This window comes from Cydia fagiglandana, chromosome 11 (assembly GCF_963556715.1).
Source record: "Cydia fagiglandana chromosome 11, ilCydFagi1.1, whole genome shotgun sequence".
In the NCBI taxonomy this organism is placed as follows: domain Eukaryota; kingdom Metazoa; phylum Arthropoda; class Insecta; order Lepidoptera; family Tortricidae; genus Cydia; species Cydia fagiglandana.
In genome coordinates, this window is record NC_085942.1 from 14,907,408 (window position 1) to 14,932,726 (window position 25,319).

The following is a 25,319-nucleotide window of genomic DNA, read 5'->3' on the forward strand; positions in this document are numbered from 1 at the left end:
AACGGAATCTCTATCTTATCGCTTACACGCCCTTGGTGCTTGGACTAGTGCATATCCATACTTAATACAGTGAAACCTGGATAAGTGGGATCTCAAGGGACGAGGAAATTTGTCTCACTTAAAGAGGTTTTCCACTTACACAGGCTCCCAGTTAGCCAGGTACAAATAAATTTCTGTCTCATTTACAGAGGGTTCCATTAATAGAGGTGAGAATAGAGTATATTTCAGTTATAGAGGTGGTTAATAAGGTACATATTTAGTAATTATCTTTAAAAATAAATAAGGTAAAATAATCCTTGTCCCTAAATATTTTTAAGTCTGTTTAAATATTTCTTGAATGATTCTCCAAAGGATATTTCAAAATTAAATTAAATTTGATACGGACTTCATTGCGCAATTTATTTCTGCGTGTTACTTATCAAAATTTCAGCTTTCGTTTCGATAGTTTTAACTACTTACATAAATTAACTAAATCAAACTTGAAGTTGTTTAGACACAATTAGGCAAATGCGGAATTTGTGGATAGACTATGAGTTAATAAGAATACGGAAATTGTTCAATGAAGTCCAAGTTAGAGAGGTCATAGATTGACTTTATCTAAGATACAGAAGTCAATTCTCTATAAAATTCTAAAAAACAAATAGGAAAATGTAATCTTGTAAATATAGTGTCAGTAAAAGAGGTAAAATACACTCTCTGTCTCAATTATAGAGGTAAATGTGACTATAAAATCACAACAACGAATCCCAGTTATAGAGGTTCGTTTTTTCTCAGTAACAGAGGTAATTCAGTGCTAAAGTGTCGGGACCGCACCATGAGTCCCAGCTATAGAGGTTTCTCACTTATCCAGGTCCCACTTAACCAGGTTTCACTGTATTATAAAGGCGAAAGTGTGGCTGTTTGTTTGTCTGTCTTGTCTGTTACCTCTTCACGCTTAAGCCATTGAACCGATTTATTTGAAATAGGTATGGTATAGAGATTGGTATTATAGTCCCGAGGAAGGACATAGGATAGTTTTTATTCCAGAAATCATCCCTTAAAGGGGTGGAACTTTGTATGGGGACTTAACACAAACTGGACAACAAACTTTGTCAATAGGAACTGTCCCGCCCGCGCGGTGTAGCACCGGTGCTGGTGCACGATTTAGTTGGGTACATAGAGATAGTTTGAGTCCCGGGGAATGACAAAGGGTAGTTTTCATTCAAGAAATTACCCTTTAACTGATTGAATAAAATAATAGCTACCTACCTAAATTAATAATTCCACGCTGAAGATGTCGCGGGGAAAAACTAGTATATATATAACAGAGATGAGCCACTGAAAATATTATTGATACACAATTATGTAGACACCTAACCTATTTTATATTAAGTAAGGATATATTATTATCACTGCCAAAATAAGGTAAAAGGTGCCGCCCTGTAGTAGTAGAAGGTATTGTGATAAATATTTTTCTTTCATATATATACTATGGACATTCCTCGATGGCACCAAGTTGCAACAGAAAGCGATGATCACACGGCACATCAAATCCTGAAGACTATAGCAGCCACGTCAAAGGACGATACTTATACCTACCTATTCAAAGAATGTTTATTGATCCTATTTGAAAGCAATCCTACAATCATGATCATACACGCTATATTTGTTAAGATTGTTGTTATTTAATTACCCTGTGATTAATAATTTAATTTAATTTATTTAAGGCCAACTACTTAAGGATCAATTTCGTCATTTTAATTTAAATCTTACAACAAATGTTAGTAGGATACACGCACAAACTTATTAACTAACTACATATAAACAGATGATGGTGTAATAACAACAATTTTGACAAATTTGGCGTGTATGACCATAATTGTAGGATTGCTTTCAAATAGGATGCCATATACAAGATGGAAAGATAAGTCGGGCCCTGGAGGAAAACTACCTTAAATCCTTAAGCTGGCTCATTTTACTTAAAGGAGACATTCTGTGGGTTCCTTTGAGAACGGTTAGTACTTATAACGGAAACCCACGAATAAGTTTATAATTATTTATTGATCACAAATCACAACACGATACAGAGTACGATACGATAATAACAATATCACACGCGTCGGTTAGGCAGTCATACGGAACTCGCGAGAGCGGCAAACGTAAGGACGAGTGACGTGACCGTGCGTTAGAAGTGTCTGGCTCGTACTGGTTAACGCGGCCGCTCGACTCGAGGGGCGCGCGCGGGCCTGTCGGCAGTTCTCGGAAACTCGGTGTTTGCGAAGGCCGTTAGTTATAGAGATGGGAAAACCGTGTGGAACATGAGCTCGCCTCAGTACTCCCCCCCCAGAGAAAAGGTATCTTATTTATAGATCTAGTTTATCAGGAAATCTCACAGTTCTACCTGTCCTGGTCGTAGTGGAACTTCGCTGTTTCGTGGCAGGTGCAGGTGGTGGCGAAGTAGGAGCTGGTTCATTGATAGGTATAGGAACAGGTCGATCAGGGGTATGAGTTGGACTAGTATGATCCGTGTCGATGAAAGCTGGCTTTACGTTGTTGATGGAAACTACGCGAGGCAAGCCGTTGACGGTAATGGTGAGGGTTTTTTCTTGTCTGTCAGTGATTCTAAAAGGTCCTTCGTACGGATTCTGTAGGCCTGTCTTGTTAAATCGTCTGACATATACATGTGTAGCTGAAGCTAGCTCCTTGTAAACGAAGATTGATGTTTTTGCGTGAGAGGATGTTTTAGTTGGTGCTAATCGATTAAATGCTGATTTGAGTGAGGATGCGAATGTTGACTGAGGTTGAACCATGGATGTTGCAGGTGATACAAATTCTCCAGGCAGTCTGATATTCTGGCCGAAACCATTTCGGCTGGAGTAGCGTCTATATCTTCTTTGTAGGCTGCTCGGAGGCCCATCATGACAACTGGTAAATCATCTGTCCATGATGGGTTGTTATGGCATCTTAGGGCTGCTTTAAGTTGCCGGTGAAGACGCTCGACCAAACCATTTGCGATTGGGTGATACGGAGTGGTATGTATATGTTGGAAACCACATATTCGAGACAGAGATGAAAACAGTTCTGATTGAAATTGTCTGCCTTGGTCTGTAGTTATGCGAAGTGGTACGCCATAGCGAGATATCCAACCAGAGAATAACTTTTGTGCAACGGTTTCTGCTTCCATGTTTTTTAGAGGATAAGCTTCTGGCAGTCTTGAAAATCGATCCACTACTGTAAGAAGGTATCTGTATTCCCGGGAATAGGGCAAGGGTCCAACTAAATCGACGTGTATGTGTTCGAATCTGGTGTTCGGTGGTGCGAATGATCCGGGTGCGGCCGTAATATGGCGGTTGATCTTGGATGCTTGGCAAGCGAGGCAAGAACGTGACCAATTAGTGCAGTCTTTCCTGATTCCGGGCCACGCATATCTGTCGGTGATTAGCTTTGTTGTCACTTTAACTCCAGGGTGTGCTAAGTTGTGCAGCGAATCGAACACCTGTCGTCGGAGTGTTGTTGGAATGTACGGCCTAGCCACGGTAGTAGAAGTGTCGCAAAATATTGGTGTGTTCGTATCAGGGAATACGATCTTCTTGATTAAAAGGCTTGTCTGGTTATCGTTAAGAAGCTGTTGTAGCTCTCTGTCCGAAGCTTGAGCAGCAGCAAGTTCTTGATAACCTACTGGTTGACTAATGGCTTCGACTCTTGACAGAGCGTCAGCGACGATGTTGTCATTGCCACTGATGTGCTTGATATCCGTTGTAAACTGGCTGATGAATTCTAAGTGGCGAAACTGACGAGGACTGCACTTTTCCGGTTTTTGTTGAAACGCAAATATCAATGGGCGGTGGTCAGTGAAGATAGTGAAATGTCTTCCTTCTAACCAATGCCTGAAGTGATGAATGGCTTGGTAGACAGCGAGCAGTTCTTTATCATATGCGCTATACTTGGTTTGGGCTGAGGTCAGTTTTTTTGAGAAAAACGCAATCGGTTCCCAGCCGTGGTTTCCTTTTTGATGAAGGGCAGCCCCTGTGGCAGTATCTGATGCATCCGTGTAAAGAGAAAGCTCGCTGTTTTGTTTTGGATGTGTAAGTCTAGTGGCGTGTGCGAGACTTTGTCTACATAATTCGAATGCATTATCGGCCTCAGAAGACCAGTGTACAGGTTCATTGCCTTTGACGCCATCTTTGAGTAGATTATTGAGAGGTGCTTGTGTTTTAGCAGCATTTTTGATGAAACGCCGGTAGAAGTTCAGTACTCCTAAAAATCTGCGAAGTGATTTAACCGTTGCTGGCTTCGGGTACTGTTGAATGGCTTCAATCATTGATGAAGGAGGTTCTATGCCAGAAGCTGATACTTTGTATCCCAAAAAATCAATTTGAGTTTGGCCAAATAAACATTTAGAAGTGTTTATAATGACTCCATATTCTTCGAGCTTCTGAAAAAGGGCTTTGAGATGTTCCAGGTGTTGGGAGTCATCAGCGGAGGCTACTAATATGTCATCAAGGTATGGAAAGGTGAATGGTAGGTCTCTGGTGATCTCGTCTATGAAGCGCTGGAAGGTCTGCGCGGCGTTCCGAAGACCGAACGGCATTTTAAGGAACTCGAAGAGGCCAAAAGGTGTGATTACTGCTGTCTTCTGGATATCTTCTTCGTGTACAGGTAGGTGGTAAAATGCGTTGACCAGGTCTACTTTGCTGAAGATGGTGGAACCTTCAAGAGACATACCAAAGTCTTCAATATGACGGAGTGGGTAGCGGTCCGGTAGAGTGCGGGCGTTGAGTGCTCTGTAGTCGCCACAAGGGCGCCACCCTCCCGACTTCTTGGCCACCATATGGAGTGGAGATGCCCAAGGACTGTCACTGGGTCTTATGATACCTTGCTGGAGTAGCTCATCGAACTTCTTTTTAGCGACTTCTAACTTTTCAGGCGGAAGACGTCTAGCTCTACAGGCGGATGGAGGACCTGGAGTGGTTTTGATGTGGTGCTGGATATTATGTTTAAAGTTGTTGATGTTACAGGTCGGTTTCGTTACAGATGGGAATTTAGCTAAAAGCTGATGATAAATTGTTGTACCTGAGATGACCTTGACGGATGGGGAGTCATCAATAATGACAGGCCTACCTGGAGTACTCATGCCAGTTGTAGAATCTACTAAACATCTCTTCTTAAGGTCGACGAGGAGACCGTAATGTGCGAGGAGATCAGCTCCAATGATAGGTCTGCCGACATCAGCGACAATAAATGACCAGGTGTAGTCGCGTCGAAGTCCGATGTTGAGGTTGATTGTCATTACTCCATATGTTTTTATCGGCGTAAGATTTGCAGCATAAAGTTCGTATGTAGATGTAGGGCGCCGCCGTTCAATTAATTTATACGGGTAGACGCACACATCTGAGCCTGTATCTACAAGATAATCTTTCTTGGTTGTCCGGTCCATGATATAAAGGCGGTTAGAGTAAATTTTTGGTAAGTTGGTAGGGTTACTTACCGCCGCTAGCAACCCTACTGCTGGTTTTCCTTAACAAATTTACACGGCTGCTCGCACCTGCGTGCATTGGCACCAAAATTGGTATGGTACCAACATAAGTCGTTGCTAGCGTAGCGGGCGCGGGACCTGGATCTGCTCCTATTGCGCGAGTAGGAACGATCAGAGTTTCGTTGTGTTTGACCGAGGGCAGCAACCATTCGTGTAAGCTCATTGATTTGCATCTGCATATTTTGCATATCAAAAGGTTGGTTGTGGTTAGAAGGTAAAGCGCTTGCGGAACTCTGATTGTATGTAACGGCGCATGCAGAGTTTGCGTTGTTACAATTGCATTGTGACTGCATCGGCGAATTGACTTGTTGCACCAGATGGTGGTGGTTATTCGGCGTTATGCCATACAATTTGTCGGCTAAATCGCCAAGGTCGTCCAATGACATTGTTGAGGGCTGGGAAATTAAATTTCCTTGTATATGTGTAGGTAGCCTGCTTATCCAAATGGTTTTGATCATTTGATCTGATCCTGCTCCTTTAGCTAAAGACTTCAAGTGTCGTAGGAAAGAGGAAGGTTTGCGGCTCCCAATTTCCTCTTTTTCTAAAAGTCTATGAATTTTCTCTTCACTGGATTCCGAGAATCGAGCTATTAGTGTATTTTTGAGTTTGGTATAGGGTTCGTTCGCAGGAGGGCACGTAATTATTTCTTCCGCCTCTGTGGCGGTTTTGGGGTCCAATTGGGCTATTGCGTGATAAAATTTTGTTAATTCTCTGGTAATATTGTTTACGTGAAACTGAGCCTCTATTATACCGAACCATACAGTGGGGTGATCGGGGTAAAAAGGCGGAACTCGAATCCCAACACGGCTTACCTCATAACCATAACCAGATGGCGGCTGCAGCGGCACTAGCGGCGATGTCGGATGGGCGGCCGCAGCGGCAGCGTGGACGGCGGCGTGGGCGGGAAGCAGTGGAGCACCGGTAGCACCAGTGCCAAGGTGAGTATTCACAGCGTTACCACCGGTAGGGGCGGCGGCGGCACCACCGGCGGCGGCTGCGACGGCGGCAGCGGCTGCGGCACCGGCCGCGGCAGCGGCAGCGGCAGCCTCGGAGTCATTTTCATTGTTATTTAAACCTCCCATGTTCGGGGTCACCACTGTGGGTTCCTTTGAGAACGGTTAGTACTTATAACGGAAACCCACGAATAAGTTTATAATTATTTATTGATCACAAATCACAACACGATACAGAGTACGATACGATAATAACAATATCACACGCGTCGGTTAGGCAGTCATACGGAACTCGCGAGAGCGGCAAACGTAAGGACGAGTGACGTGACCGTGCGTTAGAAGTGTCTGGCTCGTACTGGTTAACGCGGCCGCTCGACTCGAGGGGCGCGCGCGGGCCTGTCGGCAGTTCTCGGAAACTCGGTGTTTGCGAAGGCCGTTAGTTATAGAGATGGGAAAACCGTGTGGAACATGAGCTCGCCTCAATTCCTTTATTTTTAAAAAGAAACAAAACTTGGTACAAAACAAAATTTTTATGGTAGTCTCATTGCGGCCTTTGTATTAGAACAATAATAATCCAACCAAAATTTCGGGTCGACAATTGAGTCCAGGCCTGCTACCAAAACCTGATGTCCTATTTAAGGTGAGGCGGCACTAAACATAGGTCCGCTCGTGCATGGAATACTGCTGCCACTGGCTATCAAATCTGCTGCAGACTTTTTTTGGTCCGACTATCAGCTGGCAGCCCTGGACTCGATAGAGCGCCGGGCTCATATACTTTTTGGCGATGGCTGTCAAATCAAAGTTACAAAGCCTCGATCATAATATCATCGCCGACGAGTTACATGTCTATCGGTGTTCTATCGGATATATCCTAGGGAGTGCGCAAAAGAATGTGTTATTCCCACTAGTTACCACCAAGTTCTTACCAGTGGTAACTACTGGGCATTTTTTCCCACCTTTTACCACTGGTAAAAAAAATCCCACTAGTTACCACCAACTCGGCTTGGTGGTAACTACTGGGAATTTTTATTCCCAGTAGTTACCACCAAAATATTGTTAGAATTCAATACTAATAAAAACAGTATAAATAGTTTAGTATAAATGTAGCGTGCTGAAATAAATAATTATGTGTCGCTTAGTGATTCAGTAAACTGCTTTAAATGTGATCAAAAATATTAAAACAGTTTTACCGGTATAAGTTTAAAAACTAAAATAGAAGAGTCTCATTCTAGTTAACTAGAAATTAACTTATTATCCGAATAAAATTTATCTTATTAACTGTAAATTGAATTACATATTTATACAAACGAACAAACCAATCAGTCAAAAACGGACAGAACTGATTTCGTTTTATTATTTAGAGCTACTTCATTTCGTTCTATTATAAGTATTATAACACGACGCAGAGCTGGAATATGTAGGTATTCATAATTTGTAGTCAGGCTAAATAAAAGGGCATGGTTGTTATTAAAACCGCTTAGGGCGCGCTTCGGATGGGCTGACGGCTGACTGCTCGGACTAACCAGCGTAGGTTCGCATTCCAATTACGCTCGGGTATATCGCTCGGTCATGTTACGCTGGTTGGCTCGATTGCTTTTAAACACCCACGCTAGCGGGACGGTAATAACACTCTACCAGTGGGGCATCAGTAGTCAGAGGGTACACTTCTTTTTTTTTATTTAACTTTTATTCTTTTGGAAAATATGTTTATCGGAAGACCGTGTAAGTAATTAAAATCGCATAAAACAACCTTAAATTGAGTTTTGAGAATTGTACGTTTGTATAAATATGTAATTCAATTTACAGCTAAGAAGATAAATTTAATCCGGATAATAAGTTAATTTCTTCTTAACTAGAATGAGACTCTTCTACTTTAGTGTTTACGCTTATACCGGTAAAACTGGTTTAATATGTTTGATCACTTTTAAAGCAGTTTACTGAATCACTAACTGATGTATAATTATTTATTACAGCACGCTACATTTATCCTTTAGTATTTATACTGTTTTTATTAGTATTGCATTCTAGCAATATTTTGGTGGTAACTACTGGGAAAAAAATTCCCACCTTTTACCAGTGGTAACTAGTGGGACTAAAAATTCCCAGTAGTTACCAGTGGTTTACCACAGGTGGGGAAAAAAATCCCAGTAGTTACCACCCGTAAGAACTTGGTGTTAACTAGTGGGAATAACCCAAAAGAATTGCACGACCTGATCCCACCTTTCCCTTTTCATCATCGGACGTCATAGAGGTACAATAATACACCGTGTTTTTTTTTATTTCCGTTAATTTCAAGGGTGCATTCCTGAGCTTAAATCAAATTACTTTCTCAAAGACACCAATATTCTAATTAACTCAATTTCGGAGATAATCAATAATTTATTTTTTTCCTATAAGGCCTCTACAAGCGTGTACACTTGCCTTAGTGCCGGTTTACATATTGATAAGTGTTTAGAATGAGTTCATACATCTGCTATTAAACTTAAGTACAATCTCGGTCGATTTATGTTCAAAATAACATTGACATGTCACAGATTTCAATTGTTTGGTTGAGTTAAATGTAAGGCCCGTGTTACTACACCGCTATGTGCTACATTTAATTACTTTTTAAAACTTAATATTTCTACAAAAAAAGGAAAAAAAGATTTTTTTTTAATTATCTACGCCATTTAGTTCTCTTAAGGTGGCCACTGACGAGCCATCCAACAGTCCAAATAGCGTGGCTGCAATCCAAAATCGGTCCGTGAATGTTTAATATTAGGATGCCTTCCATTTGGATGAATCCATTGTAACGGCATCCATTTGGAAGGCTCGTCAGTGGCCTGCTTTAAACGTACTTATCCATACCCCGAAGGTAACGGAATTCAATAAAAACACGGTGTATAGATATGACACGGGGGTGGGGCTAAACGACCGAACCAGATGCACTTATGGCAATTTCAGTAGGAGTAGCAGAGAAAGCGGTATTATTGCTTGTCCTTGTCACAGTCTCACTTTTTGTTTGTTCCCCACCAAAATTTATTTATATGGTTTATGGTGGGCAACAAATAACCCGACCGAATTACGTAGATTGTTTTTGGTATTTTGTCAGGAATGTTAAAACGTGTTTTTAATATTGTCGCTTTGCGAATGTTTTATCCCTCACGGAGGCACGCGTATAGCTCATCTATGTACCTAATACTAGGTCTATGTGAATGTCGGACGTCCAGGCGGGAGGAGCAAAGCGACTGCACCCGTTCGTTGTTAATATTCTATAGTTGGTCAAGCAGATCTTGTCAGTAGAAAAAGGCGGCAAATTTGAAAAATGTAGGCACGAAGGGATATCGTCTCATAGAAAATTTGAATTTCGCGCCTTTTTCTACTGACAAGATTTGCTTGACCATCTATATTTGTCCGCACAAAACGATTTGCCTCATCTTTTTTGTAAGGACGATTAAGGAATGGAATGCGCTCCCGTCATCTGTGTTTCCTGGGAAATTTGACCTCGGTGCAGTGGCGTAACTAGGGGGGGGGGTTGGAGGGGGCACGTGCCCCGGGCGCCGTCCAAAGGGGGGCGCAAAAATGGGCAAAAGACTACCTCTCCGCCTTGCCAAAAGCACAGCAGCAGGGATACTTTCGTCAGTCGTATTTACCACCACTGTGAAGTGTGAAATGTGGATGGTAATCTGGCCCACAGCTCAAAAGAGAAAGCCGATATTTTAGGTACTCCTATCAAGCAGAGGGATATTCGGCGGGAGTTACTATGCTTTCATTTTATAAGGCGAGCGGGCTGAGTGCTTCAGAGCTGTGTCCCATGTTAGCGCGTCTTTTCCGTCAGGGGTCTCCTGTCGGGAAGTTACCATCTTATGGACTGTCCAAGAGACTACCTATGCAAATGGATCGCTAGCCCTTTGTCCGGCAAGCACATATATGCCGTAGTAGACGGAACCTGCTCCAATAGCAGCTGCTGCTGCGTATCTGTCGGACGACAGTAGGTACTGGGGATTCCTATACAGGGTGGCTAAAAATAACTACACTCCCGTTGCTAGGGAGGTTTTGGGATTTTACTGAGCAACTTTTACTACGGGACCAACCCCGATCTCGCGAAAAAAAAGTTTGCCTTATAAAGAAAAAAAAAGGTAAAGTACAATGAGCTGTTGTCTGAAAAATTGTTTAACATGCTGTCTAACTAGGCAACTGCCATCGGTTACAGCTTGCCATCACTGCACCGCTCGCCGTAGGCAGAGTGTTTATCCTCACACCCTAGAATCTAAATGGTCGCGCTCTGTGCGGTTTAAGAGGAATTCCCTTCACAGCGGGCGGGAGGAAATTCGTCGAGAAAAGGGAGCTCATTCACAATAAGTTAAATAAGATTCCCTTTTCTCGAGAGGCTACAGGCTATGGTGACCTCCAAAAAAGAAGTGTATACGTTTTAAAATGGTCGGCAACGCGCATGTAATATAACACCCCTGGAGTGTAGGCGTCCATATGATGCGGTGACCGCTTACCATCAGGTGGGTCGTAAGCTTGTTAGCCACCGATGTACCAAAAAAACACATACAGGGCGTCCCAAGACTATGGGACCCCAAGGGAAAGTACCTTAAATATCGTAGATAGGATATTTTGCTGAAAGAAGACATTATTTTAATTTCAAAAACAATTTAAACTGCATTCATAGATTTTTAAATAATTACATGGTTGAACCGGGAATCGAACTCGCTGCACGAGAAAAAAAATCATCCAAAAATAATCCTTATCATGAATCCTTTCGATCGGTATGATAAAACTACAGGTGATTTTTTTCTCGTGCAGCGAGTTCGATTCCCGGTTCAACCATGTAATTATTTAAAAATCTATGAATGCAGTTTAAATTGTTTTTGAAATTAAAATAATGTCTTCTTTCAGCAAAATATCCTATCTACGATATTTAAGGTACTTTCCCTTGGGGTCCCATAGTCTTGGGACGCCCTGTATGTGTTTTTTTGGTACATCGGTGGCTAACAAGCTTACGACCCACCTGATGGTAAGCGGTCACCGCATCATATGGACGCCTACACTCCAGGGGTGTTATATTACATGCGCGTTGCCGACCATTTTAAAACGTATACACTTCTTTTTACAACTTTGTACAAAATATCCTATCTACGATATTTAAGGTACTTTCCCTTGATGTCCCATCCCATAGTCTTGGGACGCCCTGTATACACTGTATTTGTCTAAGTTATAAGTAAACTTTAATAAGTAACAAAGTGACCCTTTCGTTAGTTCATTTAGTTTGGGGGGGGGGGCAAATTTGGTGCCCCGGGCGCCATATCCTCTAGCTACGCCACTGCCTCGGTGTCTTTAAAGCAAGAGTGAATAGGCTATTATTACTTACTGAGCCGGTAAGCTCCATCATCTTAGGCTCTGTTTTCGCTTTCCATCAGGTGTGACTAGAGCCAATTCCCGTTTAGTTTATTATAAAAAATATATATACAAAGAGTACTATTGTATTATTTCAGTAGTTAGTGCCTATACCCAAAGTGCGACATAAAATAGTAGAAATTAAATAAACTGGAACTAAAAATCTTCGATACTAAATTGATGCCATTTTTTTAAGCATTTTACGTCAAAAAAGAGAGACAGTAACGTAGAAAGTGGCGCCCTTATTTATATTCTACTGGTTTTTGTCACACTGTAATTTGAGGCAGGAAATAGGCAATATTACGCAAAACCCTGCGTTAATAGCACATCACAGGGCCTACCGCGAAACACGTAAATCGAAATATCGTTTTCTGCCTCTATCACTCATGGCCATTCGATCGACAGAGAGGCAGATAACGAAATTTCGATTATCACGTTTTGCGGTAGCCTATCTGTAAACATAGGCACTGTAAGCAAATCACCTTGATGCATCAATGTCATAGTGAAAATTGTCAAGAAACTCGGGGGGATCAGGGCTTTGCACATAGCAAGACCGAGCCGGGCCCGCACCGTGCCATTCCCGAGCCCTGGTGATGACATAAAGGTGGTACTGACGAACCTTCCAACAGTCCAAATAGCGTGGCTACATTCCAAAATCGGTCCGTGAATGTCAAAAACGTACAATGTTTAGTATTAGGATGCCGTCCATTTGGATGAATCCATTGTAACGGCATCCATTTGGAAGGCTGGTCAGTAGCCTGCTTAACGCTTTGCATAGAAAAGGAAGCTCCGGTAGCTCCGGCGGCCCGGCCACAGCCCGGTCTAACGTGAGTCATCCTAAACTGGAAAAAAACCGGAAAAAACGAAATTTTGTGTTGTTTTTTGTGTGTGCGATAAGCATTTGTTTTTTTCCGGGATTTTCATCCCTAATTCCACCCAGTAATAAAAACTGACTTTTCTAAATATGGTTTAATTACAACTTGCGTGAATAGGCATTTTTGAGCGTTCATAGGTGAATGTGTGGAGCGAGCATTATTTGACGTGTAGGTGTGGGTTCAACAAAAAGAGCGCTTGTCAATAAGGCGTTCGTGTTGTTAAAATTCAATTAATAATAGCCTTTATCGACCATCAACAGTGTAGTCCCCTTTTGATTGATGGAAATTGTCACATATAGTTCCACTACTCGCCGCCGCACCATGAATAGCGCTTTAGTTCATCTATCGCTCACAAGATGTCATTAATTCCTGTAAACGTATATATTGAAAAAAAAAAACTTTACTCTATGCTATAAAATACCCTTTCGCACGTCAAAAACTCCAAGATGGTGCCCAAGCCCATGGACAAAAAAGTCTAGCGATAGTATCCATGCCTGTCAAAATTTGACATTAGCAATCCACAGTTAGGTGACAACCGAACCAAACCGACTTAACCGACCTACCCCGAGTTCAAAGTCATTATAAACCGTATAGTAGTAATAAAACAAAGTTGATTTTTTCTTACTTATTTTTTCGATCACAAGTTTGCGATAGAACGCGATTCCATTGAACAATGCGATACAATCATCTGTTGATGTGATGTTGATTTGAAATGTCAGCTTTGCACAAGTGGAATAAGGCCCTTGGACATGTAACTTTATAACACCTACGCTATAAAACCCTTTTTATGTGCACATAAATGATTATGATTGGATAAGTACCTACCTAGTACAACATAGCTACATTATTGACAGAGAAAAATTATTCGAAGGAAACGAACAATTCACATCTGTTAAGAAATTTTATGTAGGTATATATGTACACAGTCAGCAATCCGCACTTTCTCTTTCATTCTTGGAAGGATTATCCTTCATTCTTGGATCCATATAAGAACATAAGATATTTAAGATACCTAAGATGTTGCCTGACGCCAAGATTTGACGACCGGTCTGGCCTAGTGGGTAGTGACCCTGCCTGCTAAGCCGATGGTCCTGGGTTCGAATCCCAGTAAGGGCATTTATTTGTGTGATGAACACTAATATTTGTTCCTGAGTCATGGGTGTTTTCTATGTATATAAGTATGTATTTATCTATATAACCCATAGTACAAGCTTTGCTTAGTTTGGGGCTAGTTTGATCTGTGTAAGATGTCCCCAATATTTATGTATTTATTTATTTATTTTTGTTTGTAGACGCGTCGTCATCGAACGAGGCGGTACACCTGCAGCGGCGGCTGCTGAGCCTCAGCTCCGAGCTGGTGACGCTACGGAACCACCTGCACGTTGGCGCCAACGCCCCGCAGACAGGTAACATAAAGCTGTTCCTGTTAGGGCCTTTTGCACCATTCACTAACCCGGGGTTAACCGGTTAGACAGTTACCAATGTTCCCATGGTTACCAGTACAATTTGACACGGGGTTAACGGTTTAACCGCGGTTAACCCCGGGTTAGTAGGATGGTGCAAGTGGCGCTTAAAGGCTACAAATCTTTTGTTCACTTAAAACTTGTTTAATACATTTTCTGATCTAGATATATTCTGATTGCAACGAATTATCTATAATTATTCGCCATTAAGGGAATTCGGAATCGGGAATTCCCAATGGGACTGACGTTTATTTTAAATCAGAAATAATTGCAAAACCTTGTCAATTTCGTAAAATTCACTAAATTATCTCCATTCACAGGATTTTTACTAGAAGAGAATGGGATGCGCGTATTCAAGGGTATGCTTAATGACGAATAATTATAGATATCCTGCCTAACCTGTTTTTAATACGCCTTGCATATGGATGTCTGTCTATTAATACTCGGGCTACGTGCTAGAAGGGAAGTAAGGGATCCGATCTTGACCGACTGTCTTTTTGCCAGTCCTTAGGAGATTCACCTTTCATTTTCGGTGATTTCAACTGACATATTGATGATGAACAGCCACAGGTGGAGCTAGCGCCGCGCCTACTAAGCCTGGCACGCCGCAGCCAGCCGTCCCGCCGCGCGCTCCGCACCTGCTGCCGCCGCCGGCGCCGCCCGTGCCGCTCGCGGCGCCGCCACAGCTACCCACTCACCCACCCGCTCCGCCAGGTAATGATGAGATGCTGTTGGAACAGCTACCAAGTCCGGCACGCCGCACTATAGTTCGTTTTTTTTAGCATTAGAAATAAGGTAAACAATCTTGATGTGTCTTTTAATTGAAAAACACATTTTAAAAATAAGTTACGGCAAATATGTAATAATTATGAATCTAATACGATCAATTATATTCTTCTGCTTTCGTAAGTAATCGTTTTTGATTTTTAAAAAGCGTTTTCAATTAAAAGACATGTGAAGATCGCTTACCTTCTTGCAAGTTCTTTCTAATCCTAAAAAAAACAAACTATAGCCGCGCTAGCCGTTCCGCCGCGCCGCCGCCGTGTCGCTCCTGGCTGCCGCTTTTGTAAAGAACTACAAAATAAGAAATCCGGAAACAATTTAGTTACTTAACGCTACCTATTTGAAAATAATAAAAGGTCAAAATGACTAGAGAAGCTCGACATAAAGACCTACTGACTTAAATCCGTGGTCTACGAAATTAAGATATTTTGTTTTCCATTATCACTTATCACGTCTCTTTTAGCCGCATTCTCATCAAAAACATCCAAAAAGCTAAGCTCGTTTATCATTCCTGTTTATATCATGACAAACAACGTATTGTGTTACAGAGAGTAGATGGCGTGGAGGCGCAGCGCCGCCGGCGCCCGTGGCGCCCGCTCCGACGCCGACGCCGACGCCGCCCGGCGCGAGCGGCGCCACCGACGTCGACGACCTCATCCACCTGCGCGGCCCGCTCACGGAAGACGCCGTGGTGCGCGCGCTGCAAGCACGGTTCTACCATAACAAGTTCTACGTAAGTTTTTTTTGGTTTAAACTTTTGGCATAGTTGTCACATGGACATTGGACAATCTCCCTTTAAACCTCTGACCTGTAGTTGGGACTACTTGAAAAATCTACAGTCTAACACTCTAGTCAAAACCTCTTTCCTCTCCTTCCTCCTATCCATAAGCTCTCCTATCTATAAGCTATTTGATAGAATAAAAACGTGGCGATACTAGGTACATGTGATGTGTACGACGTACGTAGCCAACAAGTGTTACCTATTACATACATGTGTGTTTGTGTGTATATTTTGGGGTATCCTTACGTTAATAAATCAAATTATTTTTTGTCCAATTATTGTAGCAATAATAATAGCGTCAGCGTCTAGAATTTTTTCTCCCTCCGATTTCAGGGAACAGACAAACTGAGTTACCCTCTCATTAATAATATTCATGGATATCACTGGGCGTTTTGGTTCGTATTTCTATTATTAGTAACAGGACGCGGACATACATTGAGACACTAAAAGATTTTATTGTAAGCGAAGCAAATGGGTCCCATTCATTTTTTTCGAAACCGTCCCAAACAGAGCGCTTATTTGAAACCAATATTCTCACATTTCTCACCATCACTGCCCAGCTATGACCGTTGCTTTCTAAAACAGCTTAAGCCCAAAACCGTTATCAGGGCATAAGCCCTTTGTCTGCTAGGATAGTGGTGACCGTTTTTTGTGCTACCTGTCGCGGCGCCGGGGCAGGTAACACTACCTGCGCATTGTCACGGGATGCTTTACATTTTATGAGTGTATATTTGCTACTAATGCCCGAGTAACGAGACCATTGATACGGCTTTCATTGGGTTTTATTATCGTATGGGCTCCTAGGAGTCATGTAAGGACAATCAGCTTCTAAGAAAAATCTACATGTATAAAATGAAAGTGTACACTTATATTATATGGGAATATGTGCTGTAAAACTGTGTCATCTCGAATGTTACTACACTTATTAAGATTTAGGTGTGTAGATTCTTTAGACAGGATGATTTCTGTTTTCTCTAATCTCAATACAATTGTCACCTCAGGTACAACAGGAAAATCAGAAAATCCTTCATATTCCTTTAAAGAATGGAGAGTAAAGCTATTTTTGGTGTATTTCTAAAGTTGTAATATTTAATGATGATGTGATAAAGTAGGAGGGTAAAGATTTCTTTAAATGTGTAGATACCTATCTGTTCCATTTCCAGACATGGATCGGCCCAATCTTAGTGGCGTTGAACGGGTACACGGACGTCAGCAACGCGCTGACGTTATCGGCTGCTCGCGCGCAGCGGCCGGAGCTGGCACGGCTTGTGCATGATGCTGTGAGGCATCAGGCCGATACCGGTTACCCACAGGCCATCATACTCTCAGGTACGTAAGTTGCTCAAAGACAGTGTACTTGTAGTAAGGCTCTAGAGACATACTGTAACTAAGACCTTCATTAGTAGGATCTCCAATTGTCCCCAAATTGCACCTACGCTAAGCCTACCTACAATCAAGACCAATAAAAAGAAAATCTATGTGGGGCACCCGAGTGGAAAACGTCGGTCTGGGCGTCCCAGATGCCGATGGATTCACGAAACCCTAAAAGTCTTGTCCGCCCTCGGAATACGCAACTGGCGTGAAGTGGCGCAGAATAGAAGATCCTTTTTAGGTCGCTGTGAAGTAAGTAATGTAACAAGTAGTTAATACGTATTGTCGTATTTATTACAGGCGTGTCTGGTTCGGGTAAGACCTACGCGTCGATGGTGCTGCTACGGAGGTTATTCGACGTTGCCGGCGGAGGGCCAGAGACCGACGCATTCAAGCATCTGGCGGCTGCCTTCACCGTGCTGCGGTCGCTAGGCGCTGCTGCTACGGCCGCCAACTCGCATTCCTCGCGTATTGTAAGTTATTAACGTACTTTATAAAGTCTTCAATCTACTTAAAATATGTACGAGTACAATCTCAAAATACCTATCTCATGAGACAAATTGAAACAAAATCCTGTGAGTGTTTTTCGTGCTCATTTTATGTGCTATAAATGATTACATTTGCTTTAGGTAAACCGTTGTTTTTTTTTCTCAGGGCCACTTCATCGAGGTACAAGTGACGGATGGTGCGCTGTACCGCACCAAGATCCACTGCTACTTCCTCGACCAAACGCGCGTCGTTCGCCCGCCGCCCGGAGAGCGCAACTATCACATCTTTTACCAACTGTTAGCCGGACTCAGCGCCGAAGAGCGCACTGCGTTGAGACTCGAAGGTTACGCGCCGCAGGATTTGCGGTACCTCGCCTCGCCAGCTCCACGACGACCGGATCCTGATGATGCGCCACGTTTCCTCGCCTGGAAAACCTGCCTCGGAATCCTCGGCATTCCTTTCTTAGACGTTGTTCGAGTGTTGGCTGCAGTCCTACTGCTAGGGAACGTGCAGTTTGCGGACGGCGCGGAGGGCGCCGAAACAGCCGGGGACGCCGAGCTTCAAGCAGCGGCAGCTTTACTTGGAGTCGCAGCACCAGCTCTGCTACGGGGATTGACGACACGAGCTGCAGCACGGGGCCGTGCTGCCGCCCGTGCGCCTGCCACGGTAGCTGCAGCAGCCGCAGCACGTGACGCCCTAGCCAAAGCCCTTTACTGCCGCACAGTCGCCACTATCGTCCGGCGAGCTAACTCACTAAAACGCCTCGGTTCAACATTAGGCACACTGTCCTCGGACTCAAACGAATCAGTGCACAACCAGGACGCGGCATCGCGTCGCGCGTCCACAAACGGCGGGCGCGGCCGCGCCGGAGCCAAATCCATGGCGGTGCTTAACGATGCAGTGCGTCACGCCACTGACGGCTTCGTGGGAATCCTTGACATGTTCGGCTTTGAAGACGCGGCTCCATCGCGACTAGAACACTTGTGTGCCAATCTGTGCGCGGAAACCATGCAGCACTTCTATAACACACATGTTTTTAAATCGTCGGCGGAATCGTGTCGAGAAGAAGAGGTGGGCGCGGCGGCGTTAGAAGTAGATTACGTGGATAATGTACCGTGCATCGATCTGGTATCGTCACTGCGTGGTGGCCTTCTGGCGGCACTGGACGCTGAATGTGCAGCGCGGGGGTCACCGGAGCAATACGTGGCGCGAGTGCGAGCGGCTCATCGTGGCCACCCGCGCCTCGCTGAGCCCCGGCAGGCGGGCGCAGCTGCCGCACGCCGGTTCGCTGTGCGACACTACGCTGGAGAAGTTACTTACGACGCCAGCGAATTCCTAGATGCCAACCGTGATGCTGTGCCCGATGAGTTGTTGGCAGCATTTGACACGCGCGCCTGTGAATTCGGTTTCGCGACTCATTTATTTGGGGCAGAGTTGAAGATGCTGGCAGCGGCGGGTGGGCCATCGGGTGGCGTGTTTCGAGCTTCACCGACGGCGGCGGCGGCGGACGGCGGCTCGACGTTGACGCAGGACTTCCACACGCGACTGGACAACTTGTTGCGTACGCTGGTGCACGCGCGTCCGCACTTCGTGCGGTGTTTACGCGCCAACCACGCCGAGGCGCCCATGCTCTTCGAGCGTCAAGCCGTTGCCAAACAGGTACACATACACCTATTCATCTTAGTTAGAAAATCCATTCAAGTTTAAATCCTTCAGTTGTGTAAAGGTTATTGTTTTAATTGTTACGAGCCTATTACAAAAGTGTACATTAAGTCCTATCGCATGAGCTTGTGAACTAATTAAATAATCTGTCTTCGTCTGCTACAAATTCAGGTGCGCGCTCTCCAAATCCTCGAAACGGCGCAACTAATGGCGAGCGGGTATCCACACCGTATGCGTTTCCGCGCGTTCGGCGCCCGCTACCGCGCGCTGTGGCGGCGCGGGCGCGGGGGCGGGGGCGGGGGCGGGGGCGGCGACACGCCGGAGCGCGACGCGCCGGGCGCCTGCGCCGCCGTGCTGCGCGCCGTGGCGGCGGCCGCGGCGCCGCCCGCGCCCGCCTCGCCGGCTGCCGTGCGGTGGGCGCTTGGCAAGCGGCACGTGTTCCTCAGCGAGGGGATGCGACAGGTAACTTTGTTTAACGTGACACGTAGGTAACGTACGAGGGTAGTCCCAGAAGTGACCGACCTGACAAAGAAAACAAAAGAAAATCTAAACTTTTTTTTATTATTTTTCTACATAATCTCCTTTTAGTTCCATGCACTTAGCCCAGCGATGTTCGAGAGCTTCAACACCTTGTTTGTAGTGAGATTTGTCGAGGTCTTCAAAATACCCATCAACCGCAGCCTCCACTTCATCATTGCTGGCAAATCTTTTACCACCAAGCCATTTTTTTAAATTAGGAAACAAAAAATAATCGGAAGGGGCCAAATCAGGCGAATAGGGTGCATGAGGAAGTAATTCGAACTTTAACTCGCGGATTTTGGTCATGGCCTTGGCACACGTGTGTACTGGTGCATTGTCTTGGTGAAACAAAATTTTTTTTTTCGCCAGATGTGGTCGTTTTTGACAGATTTTTTCACTCAATTGATGCAAAAGGTTGGCATAATACTCGCCATTGATAGTCTTTCCTTTCTGAAGATAATCTATGAAGATTATCCCACGGCAATCCCAAAAAACGGAGGCCATGACCTTTCCTGCTGATGGAACTGTTTTAGCCTTCTTTGGGGCCGGTTCTCCTCTTCGAGTCCATTGCTTCGACTGTTCTTTCGTCTCTGGTGTGAAATAATGCACCCACGTTTCATCCATAGTAATATAACGCCGCAAAAACTCCGCTTTATTGTTGTGAAATTTTGCCAAACACTCGGTCGAAATATCTTCGCGATGTATTTTTTGTTCGTCTGTGAGCAATCGCGGCACCCACCTTGCGCACATCTTTTTCATATCCAAATTTTCAGTTAATATGCGATGTACAGCACTTTTTGAAATACCTGCCATGTCTGCTAGCTCGCGTACTTTCAATCGACGGTCATCTAATACCATTTTCTGGATTTTTTTTACAGTTTCTGGCGTAGTCACTTCATTTGGTCGACCACATCGATGTTCATCTTCACAACTAGAGCGACCTCGTTTAAACTCTGCCACCCAATATTTTACTGTTGTAAACGATGGAGCAGACTCCCCCAAAGTAGAATCTAGCTCCGTTTTAATACTAGTTGGACTAAAACCTTTCAAATGAAAGTATTGTATCACATAACGATGGCCAATTTTCTCCATGTCGGAAAATTTGTTCACAGCGTTCACTATTGATGGCTACTAAACAAAAGACAAACGACGCTATGTGTTCGAATTTCAAATTTAAACTTTATAAAGAGGTATTCTGTTTTAAAAAAGTATTTACTCAAAATAAAAACCTCTTTAAGTGTGTCAGGTCGGTCACTTCTGGGACCACCCTCGTATAGGATAGGCATTAGGCATCCGTAATTGACGCCGTACGCTGTGTACAGCATTACATTACAATATCTATAAAGCAACATTTCTGTAACACGTGAAAATACTCAGCAGTTGACTTCAACCGGAGACCTACATCTTATTTAATAATTGATTGGAACAGCTATCAAAAACAGTAACAAAAACGAATTCACACTCACGGTCATGTATCCTTATCCAGGTGCTGGAGCGCATGCGTCGCGCGCGCCGCCAAGCGGCCGCAGAATGCATCCAGGCGGCGTGGCGGCGGCACCGCGCGCGCCGCGCCCCCGCCCCGCCCGCGCCGCCGCGTCCACGCCCCGCACCCATCGCTGGCACTCCGCCGCCGGAGCCGACGGAAAAGTGCGACCCACACCTCGTGTCGCGAACCTGCTCGCTGTTTGGGCTAGATCTGGTAAGTGAAGTTCGGAACACGGAATAAACATTATCTCGATCATTGGTACCCAGGAATCCCAGGATTAGGCAGGAACCTAGGAGGAACTTAATAGTTAAAGTGTCTTATTTACTTACAAAAGATGGTAGGTAGCTAAGTACCTAGTTTTCGAAGTCGTATCGGAAGTTTTGGTTTGCATGTCAAGAAATGCTTACCTAGCCAAGTTTCAACAAAACTCAATTATTGCCAAGTTACACTGATACCTGATAAGGGTGGTATTCCACCTGTCCAATTTCTTTGTCCAATGTCAGTGCGTCTCACCCTCTCATTAAAGCAAAATGTGAGACGCAATACACGTTGGACAAAGAAGTTGGATAGGTGCAATATACGACCCTAAGAACCAGAACCCTCTCATTTTCACTACGTAGGACCTAAATACCTACTGCCACTGCCATAGACAGTAGACAAGATGGCGCCGGTCGCTGCTGCAAAGGCGGCGTTCAGTATGATAGGGCCGTGTCGTACGGCTGCGTTCGTGGCCCACAAATGGTCTCGCCGGAAGATCAGCGCTGACCTTCGGGTCAGTATTATGCTGAGGCGAGCCCATTTAGTGGTAAACTTTAACGCTTACCAATCTTATTAATATTTATAGTTTTTTAGATATACTCTTGTATGTAATCTTAGTTTTAAGTTTATCACGAATAAAATCCTTGATTCTACTAAGAAAATGTGTTTTGACAGGAGCGACCGCCGCCATTACCACCATCGCGAGCGTACACCGTCGCCGGCGGCGTGAAGCTGGGCTACCCGCAGCAACGCGCCGTGCTGTGCGAGTGGAACGAGAGCGACGCGGCGGGCGCGCTGCGGTTGCGGCCCGGCGACGTCGTCATCGCTGTCGGCGCCGCGCGCCGCGGACATGTGCACGTGCAAGTGTGTACCTCATATAGGCATTCGCTATTAGTTATAATGAAAATGTGCGAGTAAATCGAGAGCGAGGCGGCGGGCGCGCTGCGGCTGCGGCCCGGCGACGTCGTCATCGCTGTCGGCGCCGCGCGCCGTGGACATGTGCACGTGCAAGTGTGTACCTCATATAGGCATTCGCTATAAGTTATAACGAGAATGTGCGAGTGGAACGAGAGCGACGCGGCGGGCGCGCTGCGGCTGCGGCCCGGCGACGTCGTGATTGCTGTCGGCGCCGCGCGCCGCGGACATGTGCACGTGCAAGTGTGTACCTCATATAGGCATTCGCTATAAGTTATAACGAGAATGTGCGAGTGGAACGAGAGCGACGCGGCGGGCGCGCTGCGGCTGCGGCCCGGCGACGTCGTCATCGCTGTCAGCGCCGCGCGCCGTGGACATGTGCACGTGCAAGTGTGTACCTCATATAGGCATTCGCTATAAGTTATAACGAGAATGTGCGAGTGGAACGAGAGCGACGCGGCGGGCGCGCTGCGGCTGCGGCCCGGCGACGTCGTCATCAATGTCGGCGCCGCGTGCCGCGGACATGTGCACGTGCAGGTAGGTCCTTATACCACAGACAAGACATCCTCCAGACTGAGCATAGTAGCGCTACCTCCTCTGCTACAAATATACGGTAGTTTTACTCCATTTTCGAGTCAAGTGTCTTTGTGTGACGCCCGTGTTTTCGTCGCTCGTCCCCCGCACCCATGTATTTTTGGCAGCATCGGTTTCATGAAATAATTCCTAGTCTATGCCTTATACAAGCATCAACGCATCGCTGCTGTCCATTCATCCCCTTCACGAGCGTCAAGAGCGTGCATGCTTACACCATTTTACACTGTAGCATTAGTGTCAACCGTGCGTTTCGAACCGAAATTCGTCAATTGCAGGGATCTTTCTCTTTTACTCCAATGACGGCGTAATTAGAGTCACTTCACAGGGAAAGATGCCCATACGATTGAATGAATTATAGAATGTCAATTAGGTACCTACGGTTGCTATGCAAGGTGGAGCAGCCGTTTACTCTGATTCTTGATACGAGGTTAGTTATATTTATAGGTAGCTAATCAAGACTTGGCTGCCGATGTGTGTGGCGCATATCTATTAGAACTGATTTCCGGGCCTGGTCAGATATGCTAGCTAGACAATTGAAATAACAGTTTTGGTTTAGGTACTACTTGAAAGTTAATTTATGAATCCACTTGTATTTCAAGATTTGGATTTATTCCAAGAATGTAATCTCATGATGAAAGTTGTTGCGCGTACAGATTATTTATTTGACTCCCTGTAAAACGCTAAAGTGATACTGAGGCAATTTAGGCATCAGCTTATTCCTATTGCGTAAAATAGAATGAGAGTTCGCTGTGTTAACAAAGGTGTGCTAAGTGGACATGAAATCTATTAGCACTCTGTCGTTCAACTATACAAAAACCGCCAACGAAGACTGTTTGCCCTTATAAAACAGTACAAGTAGTTGTAAGGCTTTAAGTACTCCTATCAATTGTGCAGTTGGACTTATAATTTGAACGTGTGTTATGACAGGTGGGCACCCGAACGGTCGCAGTCCCGCACCGCGTGCTGGCGCCGCCGCGCGCGCCGCCGCCGCGCCTGCAGCCGCCGCCGCCCGCGCCGCCGCCACCGCAACCCGCCTCTGCCTGACATCGACCCATGTCCAACATCGAAACTATCTATAATTAGGGCTCATTTAGACGATGTGAGAACTCGCATGCGAGTTTCATTACATTGCGGTTTTGATCGGTCGGTTGAATTGGATGTAACCAACAAACCGCAATCTAACTAAAATCGCATGCGAGGTCGAGTACCGTGTAAATCAGCCCTAAGTTACCTATAGTAGAAGAGCCGGCCGCAAATTTTCTAACCGACTTGATACCACGATGAAATGCACAATGGTTTCCCATAAAAGTGATGCTAAGTCCGAATTCGATAGTCTGCCACGGCGGAACTTGCCGAAAGTACGAAAAAGAAGGCCACTTCCGGTGCGAAAAAAGGGGCTGATTTAACCCATCTGATACCGAAATAATAGTTATGGCAGCAGTTAGAAATTTACATGTAGACACATAAAAGCGAAGTCTGCCAGTATTGTTTTTGCCGGAAGTGCTTGGCAGACGCTCTCAAAGGTGGCCACCGGGACCCCTAATTTAACCCATCTGATACCACCATGAAACCAATTCCAGTCGGTAGGTATGAACCCTCATGTCAGGAATATATAAGTCTGCCAAGGCTTTTCCTGCCGAAAGACCTTGGCAGACGAGATTATGTGAGCAAGGTAACCATCGGTTACCCTACACTAACCCATCTGATACCACCATGAAACCAATTCCAGTCGGTAGGTATGAACCCCCATTTTAGGAAAATATAAGTCTGCCAAGGTTTTTCCTGCCGAAACACCTTGGCAGACGAGATTATAAGCAAGATGACCATCGGTTACCGTACACTAACCCATCTGATACCACGATGAAACCAATTCCAGTCGGTAGGTATGAACCCTCATTTCAGGAATATATAAGTCTGCCAGGGCTTTTCCTGCCGAAACACCTTGGCAGACGAGATTATGTTGACAAGGTGTACATCATTTACCCTACATCAACCCATCTGATACCACCATGAAACCAATTCCAGTCGGTAGGTATGAATCCCCATTTCAGGAATATATAAGTCTGCCAAGGCTTTTCTTGCCGAAACACCTTGGCAGACGAGATTATAAGCAAGATGACCATCGGTTACCATACACTAACCCATCTGATACCACCATGAAACCAATTCCAGTCGGTAGTTATGAACCCCCATTTGAGGAATATATAAGTCTGCCAAGGTTTTTCCTGCCGAAACACCTTGGCAGACGAGATTATAAGCAAGATGGCCATCGG

General features: G+C 44.8%; 1 protein-coding gene across 1 annotated transcript in view; it reads left to right on the top strand.

Moving 5' to 3' along the window:
• The window catches only part of LOC134669080 (unconventional myosin-IXAa), a 47,352-nt gene extending 23,216 nt beyond the window's left edge, over positions 1-24,136 (top strand). Inside the window, exons 2-11 of the mRNA XM_063526606.1 lie at positions 14,018-14,131; positions 14,753-14,902; positions 15,520-15,704; positions 16,916-17,081; positions 17,424-17,596; positions 17,778-19,271; positions 19,446-19,736; positions 21,280-21,492; positions 22,213-22,401; positions 23,974-24,136. Of these exons, the coding sequence (XP_063382676.1) occupies positions 14,018-14,131; positions 14,753-14,902; positions 15,520-15,704; positions 16,916-17,081; positions 17,424-17,596; positions 17,778-19,271; positions 19,446-19,736; positions 21,280-21,492; positions 22,213-22,401; positions 23,974-24,090 (3,092 nt within the window). The 3' untranslated portion in view covers positions 24,091-24,136. The remainder of the gene's footprint in view (positions 1-14,017; positions 14,132-14,752; positions 14,903-15,519; positions 15,705-16,915; positions 17,082-17,423; positions 17,597-17,777; positions 19,272-19,445; positions 19,737-21,279; positions 21,493-22,212; positions 22,402-23,973) is intronic.
• The last annotated feature ends 1,183 nt before the right edge of the window (positions 24,137-25,319 follow it).